Source organism: Rhodnius prolixus, unplaced genomic scaffold (assembly GCF_049639745.1).
Source record: "Rhodnius prolixus isolate KJV_2025 unplaced genomic scaffold, Rpr scaffold_15, whole genome shotgun sequence".
NCBI classification, from domain to species: Eukaryota; Metazoa; Arthropoda; class Insecta; order Hemiptera; family Reduviidae; genus Rhodnius; species Rhodnius prolixus.
This window is the reverse complement of record NW_027411605.1, coordinates 5,752,800-5,778,599: the sequence shown is the minus strand read 5'-3', so window position 1 is coordinate 5,778,599 and position 25,800 is coordinate 5,752,800. Positions and strand designations below refer to the sequence as shown.

The 25,800-nt window shown below is 35.5% G+C and overlaps 1 protein-coding gene across 2 annotated transcripts in view; it reads left to right on the top strand.

The window, feature by feature from the left end:
* The window catches only part of LOC141455041 (uncharacterized), a 97,702-nt gene extending 71,902 nt beyond the window's left edge, over positions 1-25,800 (top strand). Inside the window, exons 3-6 of one of the 2 annotated variants that reach the window (XM_074129863.1) lie at positions 17,565-17,767; positions 19,574-19,950; positions 21,335-21,811; positions 23,271-25,800. In XM_074129863.1, coding sequence (XP_073985964.1) covers positions 17,565-17,767; positions 19,574-19,950; positions 21,335-21,811; positions 23,271-23,394 — 1,181 coding nt within the window. In that variant the 3' untranslated portion in view covers positions 23,395-25,800. Of the gene's footprint in view, positions 1-17,564; positions 17,768-19,573; positions 19,951-21,334; positions 21,836-23,270 lie in introns of both variants that reach the window. The other variant, XM_074129864.1, reaches the window with a different exon arrangement.

Sequence of the window (25,800 nt, the reverse complement as noted above, 5' to 3'; positions counted from 1 at the left end):
GTTCTTCCACAAATCGGGTCGTTTTTTCCCTTACTCTTTCACGGAGTTAAGCAAGCACATCACGGTAGTAATGTTGATTAATTATAATCGATATTTTCAACCGTTTTGGACGTGGAAGAGCGACCCGGGCGGTCATCACCTCCGACGTCTTCTCGGCCAACTTGGAAACGCTTGAATCACTCAAAAACTCGCGCACGTGATTAATAATTCATCGCCATAAACTTCTTTTAATAAAAGATAAGTTTCAGTAGCGGTTTTACCAAGTTTTGATGTGAAATTTCACGACAATTCGTTGCTCTACTACATGTGTAAGTATCATGTTTTCGGCAAAACTCTACACCTCTTGACACAAACGACGGTTCCGGTCAGACGAGATTTCTCTGACAAACACGTGAGATGCTGCAGTCGAAAGAGAAGGTTTTACGCTGTGCACAGCTGTGCAGGTCGTTAGGATTTGGCGCATGCATTGCTCTACTGTAGCAGCATCAGTCTCGTTATTTAATAGCCACACCTCGTAATTATACTAACCAGCTAGAAACTGTTCAGCTTCAATTGTTTAAATTTCTTTACTCAATAGAAGTACCCCCTAACACGTTCAGAATTCAATCTTCTCCCAGTTCAAGTAATTGTATTTCTTTTCTACGTCTTTCATAAATTTGAGGTTATCGGCGCTCGCACCTTTTCCCCCGGTACACTTCAGACAATATCCGGTCAGAGACCGCTCCTCAGTAGACTGATGAGCTGTAAGAAGCTCCTAGGAAGAGATAAATCTAATGGCCAGCTGCTGGATTCGAACCCGGGATCTCTGTGTGGGAATCCGGTACACTAATCTGGATATTAGGCTATTCCCGGTAATTAGATGGTATTAACAAAAAATTCCAACTTTTTATTAATAGTTAATAATTAAAACTGTGTAAATGTTTCGCGGTTCACCTTGGCATGTTCACCCTGGTCCTCCAAAGTTCTAGATTACCTTTACAAATAGGCAGTGTTCTAAATGATCTGAAACTGGGATATAAATACGCAGCTAGTATATACGCATGCGCGAACACATTTAAAAATATTTAAATTTAAATTAAAGTAAAAAAAAAACTCGCGTAAAATAAAGATGGCGGTCACCAACCGCAAGCGATAAGTAACCAGTTTTGCAAACATTAATTTGATCTTTTTATTTTTTGTCTGAGATGATTGACCTTTTTATAATATTTTAATTGGATTCGAGTTCAAAAGTTAATTAATTTTTTTTTGTCCGCCAACTTGTGTTATTTTTAATTTGTATTATCTTTTTTGAAATTAGTAATCGATATGGGCTATCGATTATCAAGTGGTAACCACCATTTTTTTTACTTAACCTTCCCACATAGTTCTTTTTTTAGGTTAGGAAAGTAATGTGATTACAGCTCTTGGTTTTTGTGTAAATTACAGCAAGTCATCGCTTGTGCTCTATGAGTTCGCTTGTAAAGGAAGTAGTTTCTTCTCTCACGCCAACAGGAAGTCCCAAGTGCTGTGACGTAAAGCACGCAGCAGTTCTATAGTTTAAAATGTTCATGAAATCAAAATAAAAATTAAAAGTTCCAACACCTGCATTACTAAAATTATTATAATATTATTTTTTTCTATTCTCACGCAAGAATAGATTTTTTTGACTGACGCTCAAGGTCAAATCTAGCCGGCGGCTAACAGTCTGTATCCTTTGAAGTCGATTAAATAAGAGTGAACAAGTATTAAGTAATATAACCAGCAATGGCTGGGGCTTCTACTTCTGCCTTGTTGACTTCAAATCCTGTACTTAAAGTCAATGGTATTAATATTAAAAGTTTGTAAAGCTCACTGAGTTTAAACACATCTGCCTGACAGCTTGTCCTGGGCTTTTTTTTATCTGTCTTGTCTTTTCTAGGCTGTATTTCGTAAATTAAAACTCAGTGCTTTACAAATCTGGTGTGGACACTTGCATGACTTCCCTCTTAGCGCAGTTTACGTAATTAAAATTTAATGAAAAATTGATGACGTCATTTTTGCTAAAAAAATTTCCCAAAATTTCAAAAATCTATTCCAGTCCGCTAAATTCAAATTCTTCTTCAAATTTAAAATGTTCGCTACATATTTCTTTCTTTCTTGGTATTTAATAGGTGATTTCCATCCATTACACTGAAATAGCACTTCAGAGGAAGTCCAAATCGTCCCTTTCGCTCCAGTGAAAGAGGCCTCTAATTAAAAGTTATAGATTAACAAGTGGTTAAAGAAAAGCTTTGAAGCGGTTTCTGGGAAAGCTCGGAAAAGTAAATAAAAAAAAAACACTTCTTACTTAACTGAATACAAAATGTTTTTATTTTCTGCATTTGTTCGTTTATGAAATAAAGAGGCTACAAAGTTACAAGTCTTGAAAACCACTTTATTCGTATTCTGCTTCGTTTAATCAATCAAAGTGGCTACAAACTTACAAGTCTTGAAAACCACTTTATTCGTATTCTGCTTCGTTTAATCAATCAAAGTGGCTACAAACTTACAAGTCTTGAAAACCACTTTATTCGTATTCTGCTTCGTTTAATCAATCAAAGTGGCTACAAACTTACAAGTCTTGAAAACCACTTTATTCGTATTCTGCTTCGTTTAATCAATCAAAGTGGCTACAAACTTACAAGTCTTGAAAACCACTTTATTCGTATTCTGCTTCGTTTAATCAATCAAAGTGGCTACAAACTTACAAGTCTTGAAAACCACTTTATTCGTATTCTGCTGACCTTAAAACTAATGATATTTCTTGTAAAAAAATACTAAATCAAAAAAGCAATAACACGATTGCAAAACATTGTTTATCTTTTTCCCGTCAGTAAGGGAATATTATCGGTGGCCTAAATCTGAAGAGAAGAGTCTGAAGAGAAAACAGCTGTTATGGGAACAGCTGGTGTTGAAAATGAAAGTAACAGAGGAAAGTAGAAGTGCGAAGTGAAGGATGATGGTGCGGGAGATTTTAGAGTAACGGTTCTTCTTTGAACAGAGCTCGTCCAGGTTGTTGTGGTGGGGGCTACAGGTCGGTATGTTACCGCACACGTCACCACGATCCTCCCAATCTCTGCTCAGGATCAGTCGGATGTTCAGTTTGATACTCGCTCTCCATCTATGACGTGCACTACTACGCGCTTCCTGCTTTTTGGGGCTGCTCTAACCTGGGAAAGCGACTTGGTAGGCTCTCCTGTGCAAGGATTTGCTTTTCTTTTGTCCTGGTTCCCGTTCGTAAATAATTAATTAAATTTTTAATTATTACGTTTTCAAAAGGGAAGACGTAATAGGTCAGATTTCCGGGTTTATGTTTTCACCGGAAGTACCTTTTTCTTACTTCCTGTGAGTGCGAAAAAAGTGGTTTCTACAAATTACTTTGTGCGAGTACCCCTCACTGAAAGTCAAAAAATAGAAGGATGTACACCACCCAGATTTATTGTGGATATCCACTAAACACAAAAGACTTGTGAAAAATTAATTTTTCCAACTTTTGCTGGCCTCAAAAAGGGAAAATTTCCTGGTGAACACTAAATCGATTATTACGATTTCGATTATTTATTACGAAGAGAAAGAGAAGAGAGTGACTTTTATTACGAAGAGAAAGAGTAGATTGGAGAATGACTTTCTCAGGTGGGCGGAAATCTCACCTGACTGAAGCAACAAATAAATAAACTTATCAAAAAAACAAGCTACTTTTTTTACCAATGGTATTAGTCTAAATTGTTGGACACTTCGTCTTATCAAAATATTAAATATTAAATAAATATTTTTCTACTGATCACTGATAATACGTGATATTACGTGCTCCAATAATTCATTAAATTGTCAAGATTTGTCACCGGTTATATTTAGTAAGTCATGGGGTTTTCAATAAATGAAACAAATTACATTTTAATAGAAATCAATAGAAAATGCTTTGAAAATGAAACTAAATTTTAAAATTTAAGCTGTCACCGATTTTATATTTCATAGTGAACGATAATAAATGGGCACATCCGGGGGAGAGAGGGGAAATAAATAGAATATTTGGATGGCATTACGTGCAAACAGAAGTTAAACGTATGCACAATGAGCGAACGATTTTTAAAGGCAAATCGATAGGAGTTAGGGGGGCATTCAGAAATCAACTCAAAAATTCTTTCAGCAAAATGTCATTTCCGGTTGGGTGATAGTTGGTTGATACACTACGTGGTATGAGTGGATTGTTAGTAATAACAGCGGTGTCACTGAACGTCAGTCAATAATAGAAAGGAAATAGCGATATATTGGGCTGTGGTGCATATCCCAAAATTAGCAAATTAGAAGAAGAATTCAAGCTAATTAAAACCAGTTTAAGAGCGAGAGAAGGGAGGAGAGGATGTACCCAATAAAGGCTCAAGACGCAGGCCAATTGTCCACTGCTTTCTTAATAATATTGTGACTTCCTGTTCCATGATTCTTAAATTTATGAAAACACGAAAATGTGTGCAAATACGAAATAAAGTATTTAAAAAAAAAAGTATTATTTTGCTTTCAAATTGAGGATGTATATATTTTGAAACTCTTTGTAAAGAAGACCCGGAATACGAACACACCCAGTTCCGGAAGATCAAAGTAAAATGAAAAACAAAAATAAGCGAAGAAAATTAAACAGGTCGTTGGTGAGAATGGCGTACAACAAGGCGTGGCCACAATCGCCTTTTAACGGCGAGAGGCACGTTAGAGAGGCACCACTATTCTGTTGGCCAAATTGCGGGTCATCATCAGCTGGTTCCCCCACTTTCAAACAAAATGAAAATAAGAAAGCGGTTTTCACTTGGCATTTATCATTTCTATCTCTTTCACTCACATGACTTCCTCTCTTGTTTACGTCATGAAACTTACAATTAACGCTAATATGCTGCGCGATATGAACTATGGCTGTGAGCGTAGATACACTCTGAACAAACATAATCGCTACAAAACTCAGTTCAGTGAATTGTCCAGTCAATTATCAAGACCATACGTAAACTTGAAATAACCCATTGGGGATGCCCGGACAAAGAATTCCTCTTAAATCCCCGAGGATTTATCAAATAAAAGTTTTCCACTTTATGAGAATACCAAGTTTAAAGAAAATCCGAAGTAATATGTTCGAGAAAATTGAAATTAAAAAAAACGAAAAATGGAAAAAATGGATACAGCACTTCCGGTTCGTTGATATTGGTCAAATATTCGTTAATGTCGGCGCCATCCGCCACACCTAAATTTGGTATTAAGTTTGAAATTTCTACCATTTTTTAGTTTATTTATTTTTATAGTCCACAGACAGAGCTACAAACACACGGAACAACTTTTTTCAGATTCGTGGGGAACTTAAAGTGGTTATTTCCGGCGTAAACTATCTCGTAACTATCAAAACCACGACGCCACTAAATAAGACAATGTTTAATCTGTTTCAAGATAGTGTGAGCCGTATTATAAAAAAACAAAAATTTAACGTATTTCCTAATCTCTTCTTAGTTCGATAAGACTACAAATCATATCCGTATAATGCGATAAATTTATCGATAGATTGCTTTAACTTGTTATGAATGTTGTAAAGTGATAAAAATAAAACCTATTGATATCAAATAATTAATTGAGAACGATGTTGGTTAGTTTTACTGTTAATTTCCAGTTTCGTAACATGTTAACATTGAGCTTATTGATAGTAATGGGGGGAAATGATAGTGAGGCTGCGATTCTGGACCACATTTCAAGCCGCAATCTCTATGAGAAAGTGAGTTTAAGAGTCACGCGTATCTCATTCAGTTTTGTGGTTACAATATTTTGTAACTCGACTCGTTAATATAACGAGAAATATCGATAGTTTTAAAAAACAAAACCGGTTCTCCTTGAAACTTTGTGATTTAATGCAGGTTTTAGTTGGTTAATTTGTGTTTTTTTTTTTACACTCCTATAATACTGATATAATTAGTGTAGTATTTAAACCGGTTCGCATTTTCTTTGTCTTATTTGTGCAAAAAAAAAGGATTACATATTCACTTTTATTGAGGCGATTTTATCACAATTTCCTTCTAAAAGAAACACCTTACTTAGATATCATTTAACTTCAGGCGCCACCGTAGCCGTGCGGTTAGAGGCGAGACCCGCAATGCTAAGATGTATTGTTGGTTTAGTGGGTTCAATTCCCGGTCTTTAGGCCTTGGATTTTATTTAATGTGGTTTAATATGAGACATTTACAGTAAACTATGTTAGGCGGTTATAGGCTAGACCCGCAATGCTAAGATGTATTGCGGTACTAGTCTATATTCCCAATGGTTAATATGAGAAATTTACAGTAAAGTATGTTAGGCGATTATAGACTAGACCCACAAAGCTAAGATGTATTGCGGTAGTAGTCTATATTCCCAATGGTTAATATGAGAAATCTATAGTAAAGTATGTTAGGCGGTTATAGGCTAGACCCGCAAAGCTGAGATGTATTGCGGTGCTAGTCTATATTCCCAATGGTTAATATGAGGAAATTTATAGTAAAGTATGTTAGGCAGTTATAGGCTAGACCCGCAAAGCTAAGATGTATTGCGGTGCTAGTCTATATTCCCAATGGTTAATATGAGAAATTTATAGTAAAGTATGTTAGGCAGTTATAGGCTAGACCCGCAAAGCTAAGATGTATTGCGGTGCTAGTCTATATTCCCATAGTTAATATGACAGAATTTATAGTAAAGTATGTTAGGCAGTTATAGGCTAGACCCGCAAAGCTAAGATGTATTGCGGTACTAGTCTATATTCCCAATGGTTAATATGAGGAAATTTATAGTAAAGTATGTTAGGCAGTTATAGGCTAGACCCGCAAAGCTAAGATGTATTGCGGCGCTAGTCTATATTCCCAATGGTTAATATGAGAAATTTATAGTAAAGTATGTTAGGCGGTTATAGGCTAGACCCGCAAAGCTAAGATGTATTGCGGTACTAGTCTATATTCCTAATGGTTAATATGAGGAAATTTATAGTAAAGTATGTTAGGCAGTTATAGGCTAGACCCGCAAAGCTAAGATGTATTGCGGTGCTAGTCTATATTCCCATAGTTAATATGAGAGAATTTATAGTAAAGTATGTTAGGCAGTTATAGGCTAGACCCGCAAAGCTAAGATGTATTGCGGTGCTAGTCTATATTCCCAATGGTTAATATGAGAAATTTATAGTAAAGTATGTTAGGCGGTTATAGGCTAGACCCGCAAAGCTAAGATGTATTGCGGTACTAGTCTATATTCCCAATGGTTAATATGAGAAATTTATTTATAGTAAAGTATGTTAGGCGGTTATAGGCTAGACCCGCAAAGCTAAGATGTATTGCGGTGCTAGTCTATATTCCCAATGGTTAATATGAGAAATTTATAGTAAAGTATGTTAGGCGGTTATAGGCTAGACCCGCAAAGCTAAGATGTATTGCGGTGCTAGTCTATATTCCCAATGGTTAATATGAGAAATTTATAGTAAAGTATGTTAGGCGGTTATAGGCTAGACCCGCAAAGCTAAGATGTATTGCGGTGCTAGTCTATATTCCCAATGGTTAATATGAGAAATTTATAGTAAAGTATGTTAGAGGTTATAGGCTAGACCCGCAAAGCTAAGGTGTATTGCGGTACTAGTCTATATTCCCAAAGGTTAATATGAGGAAATTTATAGTAAAGTATGTTAGGCAGTCATAGGCTAGACCCGCAAAGCTAAGATGTATTGCGGCGCTAGTGTATATTCCCAATGGTTAATATGAGAAATTTATAGTAAAGTATGTTAGGCGGTTATAGGCTAGACCCGCAAAGCTAAGATGTATTGCGGTACTAGTCTATATTCCTAATGGTTAATATGAGGAAATTTATAGTAAAGTATGTTAGGCAGTTATAGGCTAGACCCGCAAAGCTAAGATGTATTGCGGTACTAGTCTATATTCCCATAGTTAATATGAGAGAATTTATAGTAAAGTATGTTAGGCAGTTATAGGCTAGACCCGCAAAGCTAAGATGTATTGCGGTGCTAGTCTATATTCCCAATGGTTAATATGAGAAATTTATAGTAAAGTATGTTAGGCGGTTATAGGCTAGACCCGCAAAGCTAAGATGTATTGCGGTACTAGTCTATATTCCCAATGGTTAATATGAGAAATTTATTTATAGTAAAGTATGTTAGGCGGTTATAGGCTAGACCCGCAAAGCTAAGATGTATTGCGGTGCTAGTCTATATTCCCAATGGTTAATATGAGAAATTTATAGTAAAGTATGTTAGGCGGTTATAGGCTAGACCCGCAAAGCTAAGATGTATTGCGGTGCTAGTCTATATTCCCAATGGTTAATATGAGAAATTTATAGTAAAGTATGTTAGGCGGTTATAGGCTAGACCCGCAAAGCTAAGATGTATTGCGGTGCTAGTCTATATTCCCAATGGTTAATATGAGAAATTTATAGTAAAGTATGTTAGAGGTTATAGGCTAGACCCGCAAAGCTAAGGTGTATTGCGGTACTAGTCTATATTCCCAATGGTTAATATGAGGAAATTTATAGTAAAGTATGTTAGGCAGTCATAGGCTAGACCCGCAAAGCTAAGATGTATTGCGGCGCTAGTCTATATTCCCAATGGTTAATATGAGAAATTTATAGTAAAGTATGTTAGGCGGTTATAGGCTAGACCCGCAAAGCTAAGATGTATTGCGGTACTAGTCTATATTCCTAATGTTTAATAAAAAAAATTTACAGTAAAGTATGTTTGCTAGTCGCCTCCACCCACGACACCTAATTGGTAGTTGGACGTAAAGTCGGCCTGAAAAAAAAAAAATATATATATATTTATCTATTTTTCGCTCACAATTATACATTTTGTTTAATTTTCAAATTTCGTGCCATAGAATTAAAATTGACAACCATATTTTCATTGCTATAAACGTCTTATGTTTTGTACTAACAGCCTCCTGCACAAGCGCAGTTCTCAAACTACTTTGAGACTAACCGCAAAAAAGGTTATGCGGATTGGATGTGATGGTGACCCCCTTCCACTAGGTCTCCCCTCACCAGGAAAAGATTCTCACGAGGTTACTTCGTAGGCGCCAAAACCGTGTCATTTATTTTTCTCGTTCAAAAAATTGGTTCTTCAATTCCGGTCTTGAATAAGGTTTACATCCCCTATTAGTTAAGAGAAAATGCATTGTAGCAAATCGTCTGTAAGATCGAGTACTTCCGGTAAATATCGAGAACTCACCACTCTGAAATCATAAATAAGAGTTTGAATTTAAAAAAAAAAAAAACTCTCGGCCATATAATCTGTTATTGCTAAATTACAAAATAAAGCAGACAGTATAGGAGCTAGTTATTTGTAAACACGCCTGATGCAGATTCGCCATGGCTCTTCCTTACTTCTACTTGCCCGGCTCCCATGGAATTGTTACTTCGTGGAATTTAACTAGCTCCTAATTGGTCACGAAACAGGCACCTTCTGCGCGCACCCATTCAACGATTCGCTAAAAGGTTCCTAGACATTTTGATGGACACTTCTTTGTTATATACTTTACTTATAAGAGAGGCTGGAGAGCTCTCTTTTAGATTGACTCCTTTTCCAACAAGGAAAGAATCAGTGCTCTTTTTGTTGTTGTTGTTGTTGTTGTTGTTGTATTCTTGTCTTTGTGAGCACGATTCTGTTACCGCCACTCCCCGTTCCCTAGTCCTGAGATTCTGAGATTTAACATTACCATGTGAACACTTTCTTAGCGTTTTAATGATGGGACTCGCTCTAAGAGCGAAATGAGCGGTTTTTTAAACAATCTGCAGCTGTCTGTTCGATTCTAAGCCTTAATCTACCCAAAATATTTTATTTTATTATCATTTTTTTTTTAAAGAGAATTTCGCTTTAATGCACAGCATACAAAAGAAGCTTTTGCTAGTTCACAAACAACAGTCGAGGCTGCCGATTTTCTCAGCCTTTTGCACTTGCGCAATCCTCCACTGATTCGAATCTTTAAGATTGAAAGGCTATCGCTCAGAAATCTTCGGAAGAATGCATCAAGTTTTTCAGTGTATGTACTGTCGGCCTCCGTACAATGTTCCCTCGTTAGCAGACAACAGCAATCTAAGGGACCAGCAACTGGATGTCAAATCCGGGTTCCCATACGTTGACATCCAGTAAACGCTCCTCATATATGTAGCATTGATAGGTCCATAAGTTGCATTGAAATGGGACTTCAGAATAAAGCCTCACTCGCCCAGAAGTGGTCATAATCTAATTTATCACGGAAAAATGCATATATGCAGTTCTATAACTTAAAGCTGGTTAAAGCTCCCCTTTAAATTGTCACTTTGAGGGTAATTTGCCGACAAATTAACTGCTTTAATGAATCCAGGGAAGTGAAATACCAAATTTGAAGGAAATCAGTTGAGCGAAAAGGGCCATATTACTGAATTTTGCGCATTCTGCCGATTTTTCCGAAAAAGCATCAAGGAAAATTCATTGCATAGATAGCGGCGAGGGAAAAATCATTCTTTCCCGTCACTTTAGAGGGTGTGAACTCCCAGAATTCTGTTCCTCCTTTTTAACCACGCTAAACACTCCCAAGAGTGAAACTATTAGATCAGAGAGTTTAGGAGGCTGCTAAAGAGGCAGAAATATAAGGAAGATCTTTAGGAAGGTCATTGCGCTTCGCGATGATGGTGCGAACATAGAATCATCTTGCGTAATGTTTCAAGTCACACACAGACACACACACTCATATATCACAATTGGCTCATCTGCCAGTTGAAAGTGTATGTGGGGAGTTAGTGAGGCCGGCGGAAATGTCACGGCCTTTTGGTTGAGCGATCTAGCAAACAGTTGCTTGTTGCTAGCAGTTAGAATACATGGCAACATTGCTGCCCTTTCCGGCCCATTTCCTGCTGAAACGGATTTTTTTTTTTTGAGGGGGCCACTTGACAATCTCCCAAAATGGCAAATTTCAAAATTCTTGCAAGCCAATCATTTTGTTCCATTTAGCTAATTTTCACGGTTGAGATCTTCTTGGACTGTAAATATTTTTTGCTGTTGTTTGTAAGTATCTGATTCGATAATCAATACGAGTTCAAATTTGATATTATGGTTAGATACCTCCCTCCCCAAGAGGCGACAATGAGATTTTTGATTGGTCAATTTAGAGCTATTTCTACCAATCAGCTCCCGATTATCATTGAACTTGGCACAGTAGGACTACTACATTTATTGCTAACATTTTGGGTATTATTTTTTTTTGTATGCCCAGTTCTTGGGTTGTGACAATTAAGTGTCCCTCTCTAATGTACCATTTTAGGTATAGTACGGTTCTATTTTTAACACCTTTTTGTGGTAGAGGGAAGGGATTAGCTATGCGGTTAGCGTACTGGACTCCCATGCGGAGGTCTCGGGTTCGAATCCAGCTGCTGACCCTTAGATTTTCTCTTCCTAGGAGCTTCTTACAGTTCACTGATCCGGTGTTGGACAGTGTTGTCTGTAACGAGAGAACACTGTCCGGAGGCCATACAGTGCACTGAAAAAAGCTCCGGGCGCTAATAACCTTAGATGTTGACGCGCCTTAAATCATTAAAAAAAACAAACCTTTCTGATTTCTTTGATCCTGAAATGTCTAACCAAAGTTCTGAATAATTACATCTGAAGTGTTACATTTCAGAAAGGCTTTTTGTCGCCGTCAGAATTACAATTTGAACATGTGTATTACTTCTAATCGGATTGGTTGGTCATTTTTTTTATCAGAGAATAAGTATGGTGGCAGAGTTGTGACGTCAACTTTCTTTCGTCAGCAATATTTTGTTTCAGAGAGAATTTACATTATTTAAGTCATCTGTCTTTTTTTTAAAACAAATGTTTAAATTTAAAGGAACTTGAATTACGTAAATCTTAGGTGAGAGAAAAATCTGTTAGAGTTCAGACCAGATTTTGGTTTAATTAAAACTGTCCGGTAGGACAGTTGTATAAGGGTTGATCGTCAAAAACTGCACGAAAAAGCGTAACGTTGAAAAACAACCCAACTTTGACAATTTTTTTCTCCTCTTCTATAAAAGATAAAATTCCAAAATTTTCTTTAAAATATAGGGCAAACCTTCCTTTATAACTGTAATTTTTTTGCAACAACCCAGATCTTATAGGTTTCGAGAAAAAAGTTGCCGAAAATGAGCAAAAACCGCATTTTCAGAAATTGTTGTTCTTGTTCTTGTTGTTGTTCTTCTTGTTGTTGTTACCTTTTTTGTAAACTGCGTAGCGCCTAAACGCGTAAACCGATTTTCATAGTCATTCGATTCGGAATTTTATGTAGATGTGCCTTTTGGGGGTCTCAACGTTTATCTTTTAAAAGATGCATTAGGAATGAGTAAATTTAGTGATCATAGTGTCAAATTTGGCTAAATTGAGCTTTCACCAAAAATATACTCTCCAGCTGTTCTACGATCGAAAGGAAAATGGCGAAAGCTATCTTTCCGTCAACACAGGTGACAATCAGCTGTTTATAAATAATTCATTAGATGTAGAAATAGTAAAAAACAAAAGAAAAGATATTTAATCAACCTTCCATTTTTAGATTGTCGCACAAACTTGGTAAAAAATCTTCCTTTACACGTATATGAGGAGAAAAGTAGACTTTATTTTTAATTACTAAATAAGGAGATAAACTGTTTTATTTTTCTAACTAAAGAATCCATCTACGACTAAATTTGTATGGAGACTGTTAAGATGGTAAACTTCTCCGCAGTTCTAAGCAGCAATAAATACACATTCACACATACATAGAGCTTTCTACACAGAGCCTACATTAATAGAACACACACATACTCTCTTCTCCAACTTGGATCTTAGTAAACAATAAGTGCTTTCTCTTAACTAGCCACTTGTACAAAACTTAGTATGTCCCTGGGGTAGACAGACAACTTACTGGTTTCTACTTTGATCTAATAATGTCTATCTCACTGTTTCTAATGTTCATTTTACTCTTGAATGTGTTACAGTTTTTTTTTCTAACAATATAAGACAGCTGGCCACCATAAATTGTGAATAATTAATTTAGAAAGTGATAATAAAACTATTTAAATTGCAAGTTTATTACTTTAGAAGGAATAATAAACTAGCAGGGGGTAGGTAACCTTGCTGTTCACTGTTTTCATACTACGTGTTTTCTGCAATCGATTTAATTTCAATTAGAGAGGTTAGCAAAAAAAAATACATCACTGTAGATTGGTCACTAGGTTAGACCTGAATAAGAGAAGGTTTTCAGTTAGGTTACAAATTTAAAAAGTTATTGTAAACTAGTACTGTTTGTTCATAGTTTTTGAGTGAGTGATTCATTAATTCAAAAGGAAAAAACTATATAAAGGTAAATACTGTTTTTTAGTACTTTACGTCTTCTGTTTAGAGTAACTTAAACCCACCAACCTTTAATGTAAACAATATAAATCTAATAACAAATTGTCTAATAAGTATAAACCCTGAAGATGACTTAGTTTGGCATTATTAATAATCTACAAATAAAAGAATTATATCTGAAATGGGCAATAATCTTTTTTTCCCTTTTTTTGTTGTTGAACATCAACGAAAGTGTGTTCAAAAGATAGAGGATTGGCGTTCTTCCGTTTATTTTTGGTCGCTACAATGCAGTCTGATTACATGATATTTGTATAGTTTTGAAAGTGTTTTGTTTCACATTCATGCGGAGACTTAATTTTTTTTTTAAAAAAACACACATTTTCGTGCTTGAGGTACCTGAAAAACGTTTATCTCAAGTGAAAACTATACGATCTAAGACGTAGTGCTAAAGTAATAACGTTAGCAGACTTGATGAAAATCACTTGATTTAGATGAAAATCACTTGATTTAAATTTAGCTTCTCAAAAAAAAATTTAATAAAATGGTGAAATGAATCTTATTGTTACGTGTAACAAAACTCAACTGCTTTCTTTATTGTTCCAAGTGCGTTCCTTAATTTGCACAATTTTGTTCGAGTTCATGGGAAAGTTGGGAGAGTATTTTCCAGGAAATATACATATATGTGTGTGTGTGTGTGTGTGTGTGTGTGTGTGTGTGTGTGTGTGTATTTGTGTCCGTAATTTGTGTGTATTCACTGCCACTTCAATATAGTTATCCAGATTTTTTTGTATAAAACATATCATCCTCAGTGTTGGGTAAAAGAAACAATGGCAGCGAATTCTCCTCATTATCTGCCTTATTAATAACAATAATACAGAACGGAAAAGAAATAGAAAACTTTCCCTACCAATTTTCACATTTTCACGAGAATAAAGATGGCAAGATTCAATTTGTAGATCTAATATTCATTTTTATTGGTACTTTCTTTTTATTTAAAGCAACAGGTGATTAAATTTAGTTGCTATTAATTTACTTATTAAATAATAATTGTTTACAGCTCTTAAAATAGCCGTAGGTTTTTAATATTGGTGTTGATTGTAATTTCTATTCATATTTTATCCTTGGGAATGTAGAGGAGCGGTCAATAAAGTTTTTTAGACAATTTTCCTTTTTTATCCCGACGTTTCGGCAAAATTATTACCTTCTTCAGGGTAATGTACAATTGTAGAGTTGTAGGTTTAACTACATCATCATACGAGGTCTGTAAATTAAGTAATGAGACTGATTTTTTAAAAAAAATTTATACAAAAAGAATTACAATTCTATATTGTCACCTTCAAAATAACTTCCTTCTGAAGCCACACAGCGCTGGAGACGTTTCTTCCACTCCTCATAGCAGTGCTCGAACTCCCGATACTGGAATAGCCTTCAGCTGGTCGATGTTTTCGATTGTATCCCAAAATGAGTTCCCTTGAGGTGATTTTTTCAACTTAGGGAACAGAAAAAAAAGTCACAAGGACTCAAGTCAGGCGAAGTTAAGGAGGCTGAGGAGCCACAGGAATGTTTTTACTGGGCCAAAAACTCTGGTTTATTGAAATTGCTGTGTGTCAAGGAGCATTATCGTGATGCAACACCCACTTGTTCTTGATGTTTGGTCTCACACGAATGACCCTTCTTCGAAGTTTTTCAAGAACCTCTCGGTAAAAAAGTGTTGATTGACCGTTTGACCTTGAGGAGCTTTTAGCCCCAGTAAAAACATTTCTGTGGCTCCTCAGCCTCCTTAACTTCGCCTGACTTGAGTCCCTTGTGACTTTTTTCTCTTCCCGAAGTTGCAAAAATCGCCTCAAGGGAACCCATTTTGGGACAGACGAAAACATTCAAACGGCTGTGTAACCGACCAGCTGAAGGCTATTCCAGTATCAGGAGTTCGAGCACTGCTATAAGGAGTGGAAGAAACGTTGCCAGCGTTGTGTAGCTTCAGAAGGAAGTTATTTTGAAGGTGACAATATAGAATTGTAAATCTTTTTGAATAAATTTTTTTAAAAAAATCAGTCTCATTACTTAATTTACAGACCTCGTACATAACTACGGCAGTTAATATTTCTCCAGCAGTGAGAGAAACTAAAAGAAAAATAATACAATCTTATTTCCAGTGAAATAGAAGACGATTTTGCTAAAGTCAAACCAATAATTTGAGTATTAATATAAATAAAGATATACGTCTCACATTCACAAAACAGAATAAAAAAACAAATTGTAGATTTCCAGGCCAGCCTGGATCCTGTGGCTGTATTAGTAAAGCAAGTATTGTGGTGAAAGTTGCATCGTGTACACATATTAACCTGCGTCAACACGCATAACCTTCCCATAACAATACATCAAACTGGTAGCTAAAGTGAGCGAACCAGAACTTAAAACAGGGAAAAAGTTTTGTAGACTGGACTGGTTTTCTACCAAAGACGGGAGGGGGAGGAGAGAAAGAAATTTTGGGAAGTTGACTAGTTGAAACGCGTCTGCCCAACGTCTCGACTTGTTTGCAAGCAATATAAGGAAGTGAACGCGTTGAAGAGCGGAAAGTGCAACAGGTGTCCTATTTCCAGCTGATTTATATGTGAGAATGGGTTAGTCACTTATCTCTCTCTCTAGTGGCGCTTTAATGGATTGATTGCGTTTTTTTGCCAACTCCCAGAGCAGGTTGGTTTTTAATGTCATTGATTTTGCCATCTTAGAAAGTGGACTTGAGGAGGCACTCTTTGGGCTCTTTAATCGGCTTTTGTGTCACCATTTTCTTTATAAACCTTTTTCTTGTTAAAAGGAGATGGTGGCATGAACACTCACTAGCCGTTACCTTACTGTTTTTCCAGGTTCTATGGTGAAACATTTCCGAATTTTTAAAATTTACTTTTGGTCCTCACAGAAAGCCCTGAATCGATTTTCCTAGCAATGTTAATCAAATAACAGTTAAAAATTTACGTAGAGAAAAATCTATGATAGAAGTCATTTTCGAAATTGACCTTCGAAATCTATCCGACTGTGGAATTTTCACCAACTCTTTATATTAGCAACATGTTACTCGTACTTTACAGTATGTGTATTGCAAGATCATCTACTTAGTAATGAAATTGTAGTACTTAGAGGAAAACATAGCCACCTCCGTTTCCTAGAATTCGCCTCGATAGTATCTTCATGGGGAATAAAAATGGAAGGCCATACTTGAGTGGAATGATGCAGCATAGTTTAAAGAAAATCGATAGAGTCACTGTCGATAAAATGCAGAAGTAAAGCGGAACTTTAGATCTTGACCGCTAAGTTACAGTCAGGTGTCCTGCAGGGTCCAAATTGAAATATAAAGATTTAACTTCCTGTGATTTTACCGTTTTCACAAATATTTTGTTCACACCCACCAAGTAACACTCATATGCACCAGAGACCTTCATCCGCCCTGCTATGTTTGTGCTCATCTTTTCGGGTGGAATAAGCGACTGGCTCCACCAGAATAAGTATTTCAGAAGAAGGAAGAAGAGGCCAGTGGAGCTAAGCTTTGGAATGAACTCCCAGGACTGTGATCCGGGTGGAAATTTGTCAGGAGAAACTTCTTCTCTCTTCTTTTATCATAGCATATGGGCTGAGCAATATCGACTGCATATTCTGACGGTTCATCCCCAAGAGCTATTGTCAACTCAAGGGTTGTCAACAAACTGGGAAGATTAAGACGCGATCTGCACCTGCGGATACTGAAGTAAGGTAGAAACCGCTCCGCTGAGGACACTTACCTCAGGCTATTTTCTAAAATCCACGGGAGGTGGGCTTCTAAAGGAATATTTCCTTTCAAAACTCGAATTCAGAAAACTGGAGGATGTGTATTGCCAACTGAATATCTTGCGAAGAGTATAACCAATAATACTTTTTTTCTTTTTTTTTAATACAATAATAAGTCCATGTTTAAAGGAATTTACCCTTGCAGTTACAGAAAATGCACAATTGGAAAGCACTTTTCTCACGAAACACGCGAGCGAAATAAAGTGTTTACTTAGACATTGCAAAACCTCACGGAATGTGTGGCACACTTATATAAGTTCAGATATAGAATCTACAATGTTTCTTAAATAGTCTACGCAATAGACACATTCCTTTAACATTTACTGTAATCTAAAATACCTGAATGATGAAGTTTTAGATCTTTTGAAATTCACTGACATGGTTCAAAACTCAAGTACTAATTGAAGATTTCTATTGGCAGGTGTACTTGAGGTAGTTGGTTGCGGTAGACGGTATACTACGGTAAGAAATGGCCAGCTAGAGATCTATAACGATATAACGCCTGGAGGACATCCCATCTGGAGAATACCATTGACCAGGATGAGCCTGTTACCAGTGACAGGACCACATATGGCGTTCTCATTGACTAGACATAATGATAGTCTGCCTACAGTCACTTTTAGGGTAAGTTCTTGGAAAGGGTTAAGGTATCCATTTTGAATAAGAAAATGTGTTAACCACAATCTGCATGTGAATGTGTGCAGCAGAGAATTAAAGAACCTGTCTAATAAATTAAGATAATTATAAATTGTTATTTTATCATCCTATTTCAGTACAAAGCGCAGGTCCTCTTCTTCGCTTCAGCTGTATTTATTTCCTAGTAACCTCTGCGCGCTTACTAGCGACCAAAAAAGTAAACAGTGTTAATTTCTATTCTCCACTAAAGATGTCGTCCGGTGATAGGCTAGCGCTAGATTATTAGTTTTGGGTAGGTTACGATCTGTTATAAAGTGCCGAGTTCTGAGCTCAAAGGTACGTGAAAAGGAGTACACTAGATTATTTAGTTCCCTTTCACTTTAAAGTTTGTTTGTATTTGTATTTTTTTAAGTTGTAGATTTGTGAACCAAAATTTTGTATACAAATAGTATCCATCTTATTAAAGAACATGAATGTGTAAATCCCATTTAAACGTACGTAATATTTTTTGTTAGGTTGTGATTTTATTTCAAGTTTTTGCTATTGGTTTAAAAATGTATGCATGTTTATTGGATGTGAGTACAATGTTAAGCTTCTTAAATATCCATACACTTCTAAGTCATCCTCGGAGCAGAATATAATGCAATTACTTTTAAATTTTATCATCTGTCATTTACCTAATACCTGTAAGGGATAAGTATTCGTTTATTAGATTTTTCTAACTCATATATTTTCTTGAATTTCGATAATATGAATCTTATGGACATTATACTTCTAGTAAAACCTTTCAGTAAACTGAAATGTAACTGGAAAGGTCGCCCCAGGGCTGTTAGATCTGTAATCAACAATAAAATCTAGAGATTTTAATCTGTGAAATCAAAATGAGAATATCCAGCAAAATATCATTAATCAGCAACTATTTTATCATTGCTTACTCCATACGTTATTGTAAAACTGTGCAAACGCAATCGACACTGATTTATCCAATAGAAAATTGAATTTTCTAACTGTTACAATGATGAGTTGTAAAAACCAAAATATTTGTAATGATATAGTTTCAATTATGCTGATAAATAGCTGCGGTTTATCGAAAATGTATGATATTAAGGCTGGTTTTAAGAAAACAGATCAAGTTTTAAGTGCAATTATTGTTCCATAATGTGGCAAAAATATGCATTCTTTCTTAAGTAAGAACCAAGTATGTTTACACTATTTGCACATCCACTTCCAACATCTAATAACTAATCCAGGCATCTAAATCTTCCTTGGATGCTGGCAATGTAGCCCGATGTCATGTTAGAGTTTCGTTCATTCCCCCACAGAATCTGCAGATACCTCTGAGCCGTCAATTCCCTTTAAGAAAACACATTAGACTACAAAATCTATTTTTACTTAAGCAAGTCTCAGATCACTTTCGTTTATGACATTGCTTGCGTACTAACTTCGCTTGCTCTTAGTCCAGGTAGGTTGATCCAGATCATTGCTCTACAGATCTCCTTTTTCCTTTCTAAGCTCTTTCAGGGAAAACCTAGACAAATTAGGAGCTCATAAAGATTCAGGTCTTAGAGTGTGTAAACTGCGGTAAGTGTTCTGGCCTAGATTATTTTTGAGCTGTTCCTGTAGGTTTTCTTGTATTTTTAAATTGAGTATAATTGCCTTCAGGTGCCAGTGAGTGGTGTAAAGTACGTGTGTTCCTGATGAATTTGCAATCTAAGTGTTAATTGTCAAATAGTGATACCCTTGAAACTTGAATAGTCATTGAATAAGCTAACATTTTTTTTTTTTGCCCACCAGGTAGACACAGTTGATGAATACGAACGATGGATTAAGGGAATAGCGGCCGAATTAATCCGACAAACCCCCCTGGAATGGGTTAGATATGTGGACATACTGGGCATTACTGGAACTCTAAGGCGTGCTCAGAGTGCGGAAAGTCTAAGTCATCCCCGTCCAGCCACACCGGTTCAGCAACCTGCTGTACGTCAGCAGCAATCATCATCGCTTGTCCAGAAGGCATTTCCTCCTCTAAGCAGCGTCACATCCTGGCCAGAAGAAAAACCAGATATACAACGCCATGATCTACTGCTAAATAGTCGGAATAATAAATATGTTAAACGGACTGATCTACCTGATGTTATACGCGATCTACCGCCTTGTTATAGAAAGTCTAGGTAAGTAACGCAGCAGTTATTTTTGTTATTCATTTTTCAAATTTATTTACCTAAGTGGTTAGCACACTGGATTCTCACGCGGTGATCCCTGGTTCGAATTCAGCGTCTTTCTTTTTCTTACATTTCACTTCAGGTAATATAATAAACAGTCTTGTCTGTAAGGATAGAACAATGTGCAGAGGCCGCCAGTTCTCCAGGCGCCATTGTTCCAAGATGTTCACGTGTCTTAAATTAAAAATTAACCAGTTAATAAGGATAAAATTCACGACATCTATCACTGTGAGTAGAATGTTGATCTAGAAGAGGTATTTCCAGAGTTTTTTTGTGAAGAGCCTGATCACTTGATTAGAAAATGGATTAATTTTCCATTTGAAAACTATGTACGTCTGACCATATCTAATTTCCAGCGATTTCCACGAAAATCGTGCCCGGAAAATTAATTTTAAAACAGATGTGAGATTTTAATTTATTGATTGAACGGAATTACCACTTTTGCAAAATCTCGTGAGACTGAAATACTTCGCTAAAACACCAAGATTGAAGGTTAATTCTTTGACTGGAAGTGTGAGAAATTCCAACTTCCTTTCAGCTTTAGTAGATCGGCTATCCAGGATACTGATTTTTTAATATAAAATGGAATCTAAGGTGGGGTTCCGCGAGGGTATGTTTCTTTTAAACGTTTCCATAGTGAATCAACATTGAAGCTGCCTGAATTCACCAAATACAAAATTTGTATTGATGGGTCCCATATTTTTTACTTTTCTCATTTATTAAGATTTCTTCTCGTTCTTGAAAGATAACGTTTGCATTGATGTGCGTGTTTAAAACTTAAATTTACTCATAAAGTCCATGAGAACTGACCACTTAATAAGCCACCTGGAGCCAAGTGTACATTCGATATGTATTGTAGACAATTTAAGGGTTGCATAGGCAACAAAACATAATGGATTTTAGACTTAACAAAAACGCCTCCCTGGTTAAAAGACCGCAATGAATTTATTATCACAATAACTACTGACAGACTGGTTTACATAACTGGTTGTGAACAGGTAATCTAATTTGACTCAACAATACAGTTTGAAGGTTATCTCTGGTAACTTGAAAGGAAGGTTAAATTGTGGGGCACAATAAGTTCTCTGGCTTGCATTGATAAAACCTGTTACTTAACCGGGGTACCCCCCGGTAAGTAGGGGAGATGATTCTATATGACTATTAATATCGCAATTTTGCATCCAAACAAGCTGGAGACTGGATTTTTAAAATCATCCAAAAAAAAAGAGATTATATTAAATAACGATTTACTGTTACTGCTAAATAAACATTTTCATTACGAACTTATATAGATATGAACGTGCCTATTAAGGGACGGTATCTTCTTTTGCAGATCCCGAAGAAGAGAACAACGAGCATGTGCATCCAAAGCCAGCCAAGGTAGAGGCCAGAGTGTAGATACGACGGACAGGATAGCATATGCAAGAGCTGTTAGCGTGGAACCAGTCAGCGATCGTGCATACACATCACCAACGACACCGCCGCCGGAAGTGACCCGTCTATTGGATAGATGTCAACGTTCTGATGAATATGTGCCCGTCAAGGAGAAACGCATACTGTTTGAATCTTTGTGTAAAACTGATCGTTGTGTATCACTGGGCGCAACAATCACCCCCGGGGTACCACCATATTCGATGAACAGTGGAGGAGGCGGCGGTGTTGCCGAGATGACCAGAGCGCATTCACTGCACGATCTGTCCGTACAGCGTAGAGAACCTTGTGTACCTGTTAAAGAGATGTGTAGACTGTTTGAACAGAGGCGAACATCACCAGCTATTGCTTTTAGAAAGTTTACCAACTACATCGAAGTGTAAGTGTGACGTGAATTTATTAAGTAAGTGATACTTCCTTGCTTTCCGTTCTACTAACTCTAAAGTTTAAGTCACATGCTATTAACTTGACAATTATTGGCTTACTTTCGCTGAACTTAATTAGTACGCTGGCTAATTAGATTGGTTTGCTTCAAAACATAGCGCTTAAATAACTCGTGTGTTGACCTACTTAATAAGGATAAGAGTACGAAAAATTCGTTTGTATATACAAACATTGCTCTAGAAACAAAAAAGACGAACATATCTGAGTTGGAATAAATGCCAAAATGTTACAATATACATACAAAGATGAGAAGGAAGTGGTCTTAGTCTTTAATTGAAAATAAAAAGCGCAAAAAAATATTTTGCCGGAAACTATTAAGTGTGGTGGTCCAATAATCACTGACTTGGAAAACCATGGACTTCTTTAAGAAGTTGACAGTCTTCCTGAGGTTCCTTCCTCTGGCACCAAAGCGACAACCCTGTAACGGCAAACTGAAACTCTCCTGCTGTACTCGGAACCTCACCTAGAGGAACGGAATACATTATATCATAAATCCCTTATCTATCTGCTCAGTCTGACCAGGTTGTTAGTTTCAAATCTTATTGTAGGGGGGTCTACAGCAATTGCCTCCCTACCTTTCTTTATGGAACGCTCCCTATATTGGTCAATCCATCACAGTAAACCAACTTCATGGAATAGGATGAAAAAAATAAATGCCAGTATTCAGTCGTGATACATTTATTCTGCCGAGAATAGGGGTCATCTTCAGGGCTAGTTTACAAAGTAATATTTTTACATCATTAGAGGGTTGGTGTGTCTTCTGTCTTGTCTGTTCATAGGACGAAAGCTCGGCAGAATAAATATGTATCACGACTGAATACTGGCATTTATTTTTTTCATCCTATTGATATACTATGAATCAGTCACCAAAAATAATGAACAGCAGCAATCTTCATGGAAATTGTAGCCCACTACAACCCTTAGCTTGTCAAAAGAGCCAATGTAAACTTATTGCGGAAATGGTAATCACATCTAACACATTCTGTGTCTTGGCTGTATCTCAAGGAAGAGCTGAGGTACAAAAAAAAAAAAAAAAAAAAAATGTATCGTTCATTATTTGAGATAATGTAGATTTATTTTATTTTTAAAAATTCGCGAGGTCTAATTGACCACCATTTTGACCAGATTTTAAGCGTGCTTTTTCCTGTCCTTTGACCTCCTCTTACTGCGATCGTGATTCCTCACCGTAAATACAAATTTTAAGATCTCAAGAGTACACAAATTATGTGCTGTTATGTACATATTCACTACATAACTCTTCTCTACTATATACCTATCTTTCAAAAAAAAATTCCAAGTTCCAACTTATTTATTTCTTGCATTAACCATAAATAAATAACTATTATTATAAATAATTAAATTGTTCTATAAATTTGTTTTTTTTTCCCCCACAGAAAAGAAAACATCGATAACTTAATCAAAGCCAACGGAACAACGGAAAGAATTGAAGAAGATCGAAGTAGAAAACCATTCAGAATTGCTGATGTCAAATTAAGGCATCATAGTAATGTTAGATAAAAATAAATAAGTTCCATGTTTGTTACAAGTTTATGGAAACTACTTTTTTCAATGCTTTAATTAATTGTTTACATTTAATTGAAAAAAAAAGAGGAAATTAATGTTCAAAAATTGAAAGTTTATTTGTGTTTTTGAGTCAGGGAAAATTTGTTTTTATATTTTTTTTTGACCAATTTTGTATGATTACTTTTATAAAAACATTTTCTCCGCTACAATTTAATGTTGGGGATGTTTATTTTTGTATATTCCTTACAATTTCCTTTTTCATTTTTTGTAATTCGAAGATTTTTAATACGATAAATACGTTTTAAGAACATGTTACTCCTCTATAGTAGATATACTTATTGATTCGAATATTTTTTTTGTTTAAAGAAAAGTTTATATATATATATTGAAAAATAATAATTATATTATAGAAACGTATATATATATTTCAGTAATTGTTAATTAAAAAGAATACGAGCTATCCAACTTACCAATTTTTGTTTTGCTTGTTCACAATAATACTTACAAATTGTGGTATTATTTTTATATTCTTCAAAAAGAAAAATTATTTAAAACTCATTATTTATTTGTTATTATTTAAATAATTATAATATTTCAGGACGAAGTTTCTTTATTATATCATTATTTTTGGACATAAGGATATTTTGGAAATGTTTGTGCTTATTTGTGTTTTGTTTTTCCTTTAATTCAGTTTAATTTTCATTTTTCCATCTCCTCTATATGCGTGCCTTTTTCTTTTTGTTGCGCTCAAGTTTTCCTTTTTTTGTTTTTTTTTTTTTTCAATCTTTTTCCAATTTCATGACATTTTCCATCGTATCTCTCTTCTTTCAATGTTTAATTCAAAATATTGTTCTTCGAGGTAAGGGGGTCTCTACAGATTTTTCAAGGACAAATTGTTCTTTGTATAGAAAATTTGAAAATTTAGTAAAGAAGAATGAATGGTATCACAATTATTTATCTCAAGAATCAGAACATCTTTACTTCCTTTTTGTTTGCAGTTGTCTACTGAATTTAGACTTTTTCTTTCCAATAAAATGAGTTCTCATTTTTGAACGTTTTTTTTAACTTGCTTCGTGACGTTTTTCTAGCTAGTTTCTCCATCTTTAATACGAAATTTTGTCTCCTTCTTCTTGCATTTATGTGATTTATCTTCATTTCAAAAGTCTCTCGAAGATTTTTTTTTTCTTGATTTTTTTCTTTTGGCTTTTACATCCAGATTACCCGTCATTAATTCTGTGGCTTGGTGCAAGAAGTGCCAATGTCAAAAAAAAAGGATTACGAGTGTACATCCTCTTTGGTTTACCTGGAGGGGAGGAAATATTGATGCTAAATTTTGAGATTGGCATTTACTGAGTTTTAGTAACCTAGTTACTACTTTGAAATTGACTTCGGCACTCCTTGCCAGAAAATTCTGATGGTTAATATATCAAAACGGATTTTTTTTTTTTTTCTCATTTTTACCCAAAATCTGACATATTGGCACTTCTTGCACCAAACCACAGAAATAACATGGATCGTTATTATTTTTTTCCTGGCAATACTGATTCTTACTTAGAATTTCCATCTTTATCAAAACATCGTATTTGCGCCCATCATATTTACCAAATGTAGAAGCATCAGTGATTCCATGAACTCTGGAGTGCGGTAAGACTGAAGCTAAGCTGGAATTATTTTTTCATTCTTCAAAAAAAGAACCATTGATGACAAAAATGGTATACATTGCTGCTAGGAAGCTTTCGAGTCCGTTCGACCTTAACAATTACCAAACTTGCCAAATATTTAATTATTATAGTTTGTTTATATATTGATGTAAATAAATATATCTTATTATTTAATAAACCAGTAATAAAGTAAAGATAAATTTTATTTGGTCTTTATACCAAAAAAATATGAATATAGAAAGAACAAATAAAATTAGAATTACTGGAGTATAACAAAAGGGTTTCTGCATTTTTGGCTGATTTAATATTGTATTAAAAATTTGGGGATTGCCCCCATTTCATTCTTTGAAGAATAAAGGTCATTCAATTGTATCAGTTTTGTTTCACAATATATTCAATTCCTTTTTTGTATTGCTAAGGTTCTTTGAACTCAGTACAACTATCTTCACCTCCATCTGGTAGTTCGAAGAAATTCCGAAGTTCTGGGACGGTAAAAGCAGGATGAGGAAGAATTTTGAACTCCAGCTCACTATTTATTGAAACAACAGTCATCCTATCTAATTAAGTTGAATAAAGTTAGATGTGAGTTATTAGAAAGTAACACTAAGTGGTTACTAATTAATTAAAAGGGAAACTGAAGAGACGCTTTTGTTATACCCCATTTTATTTTGTAATCTGTACATTCATCTGTTTGCAATTTCTATGTGATAATAAAGAATTTTTGTTGTTTGTTGAAGAA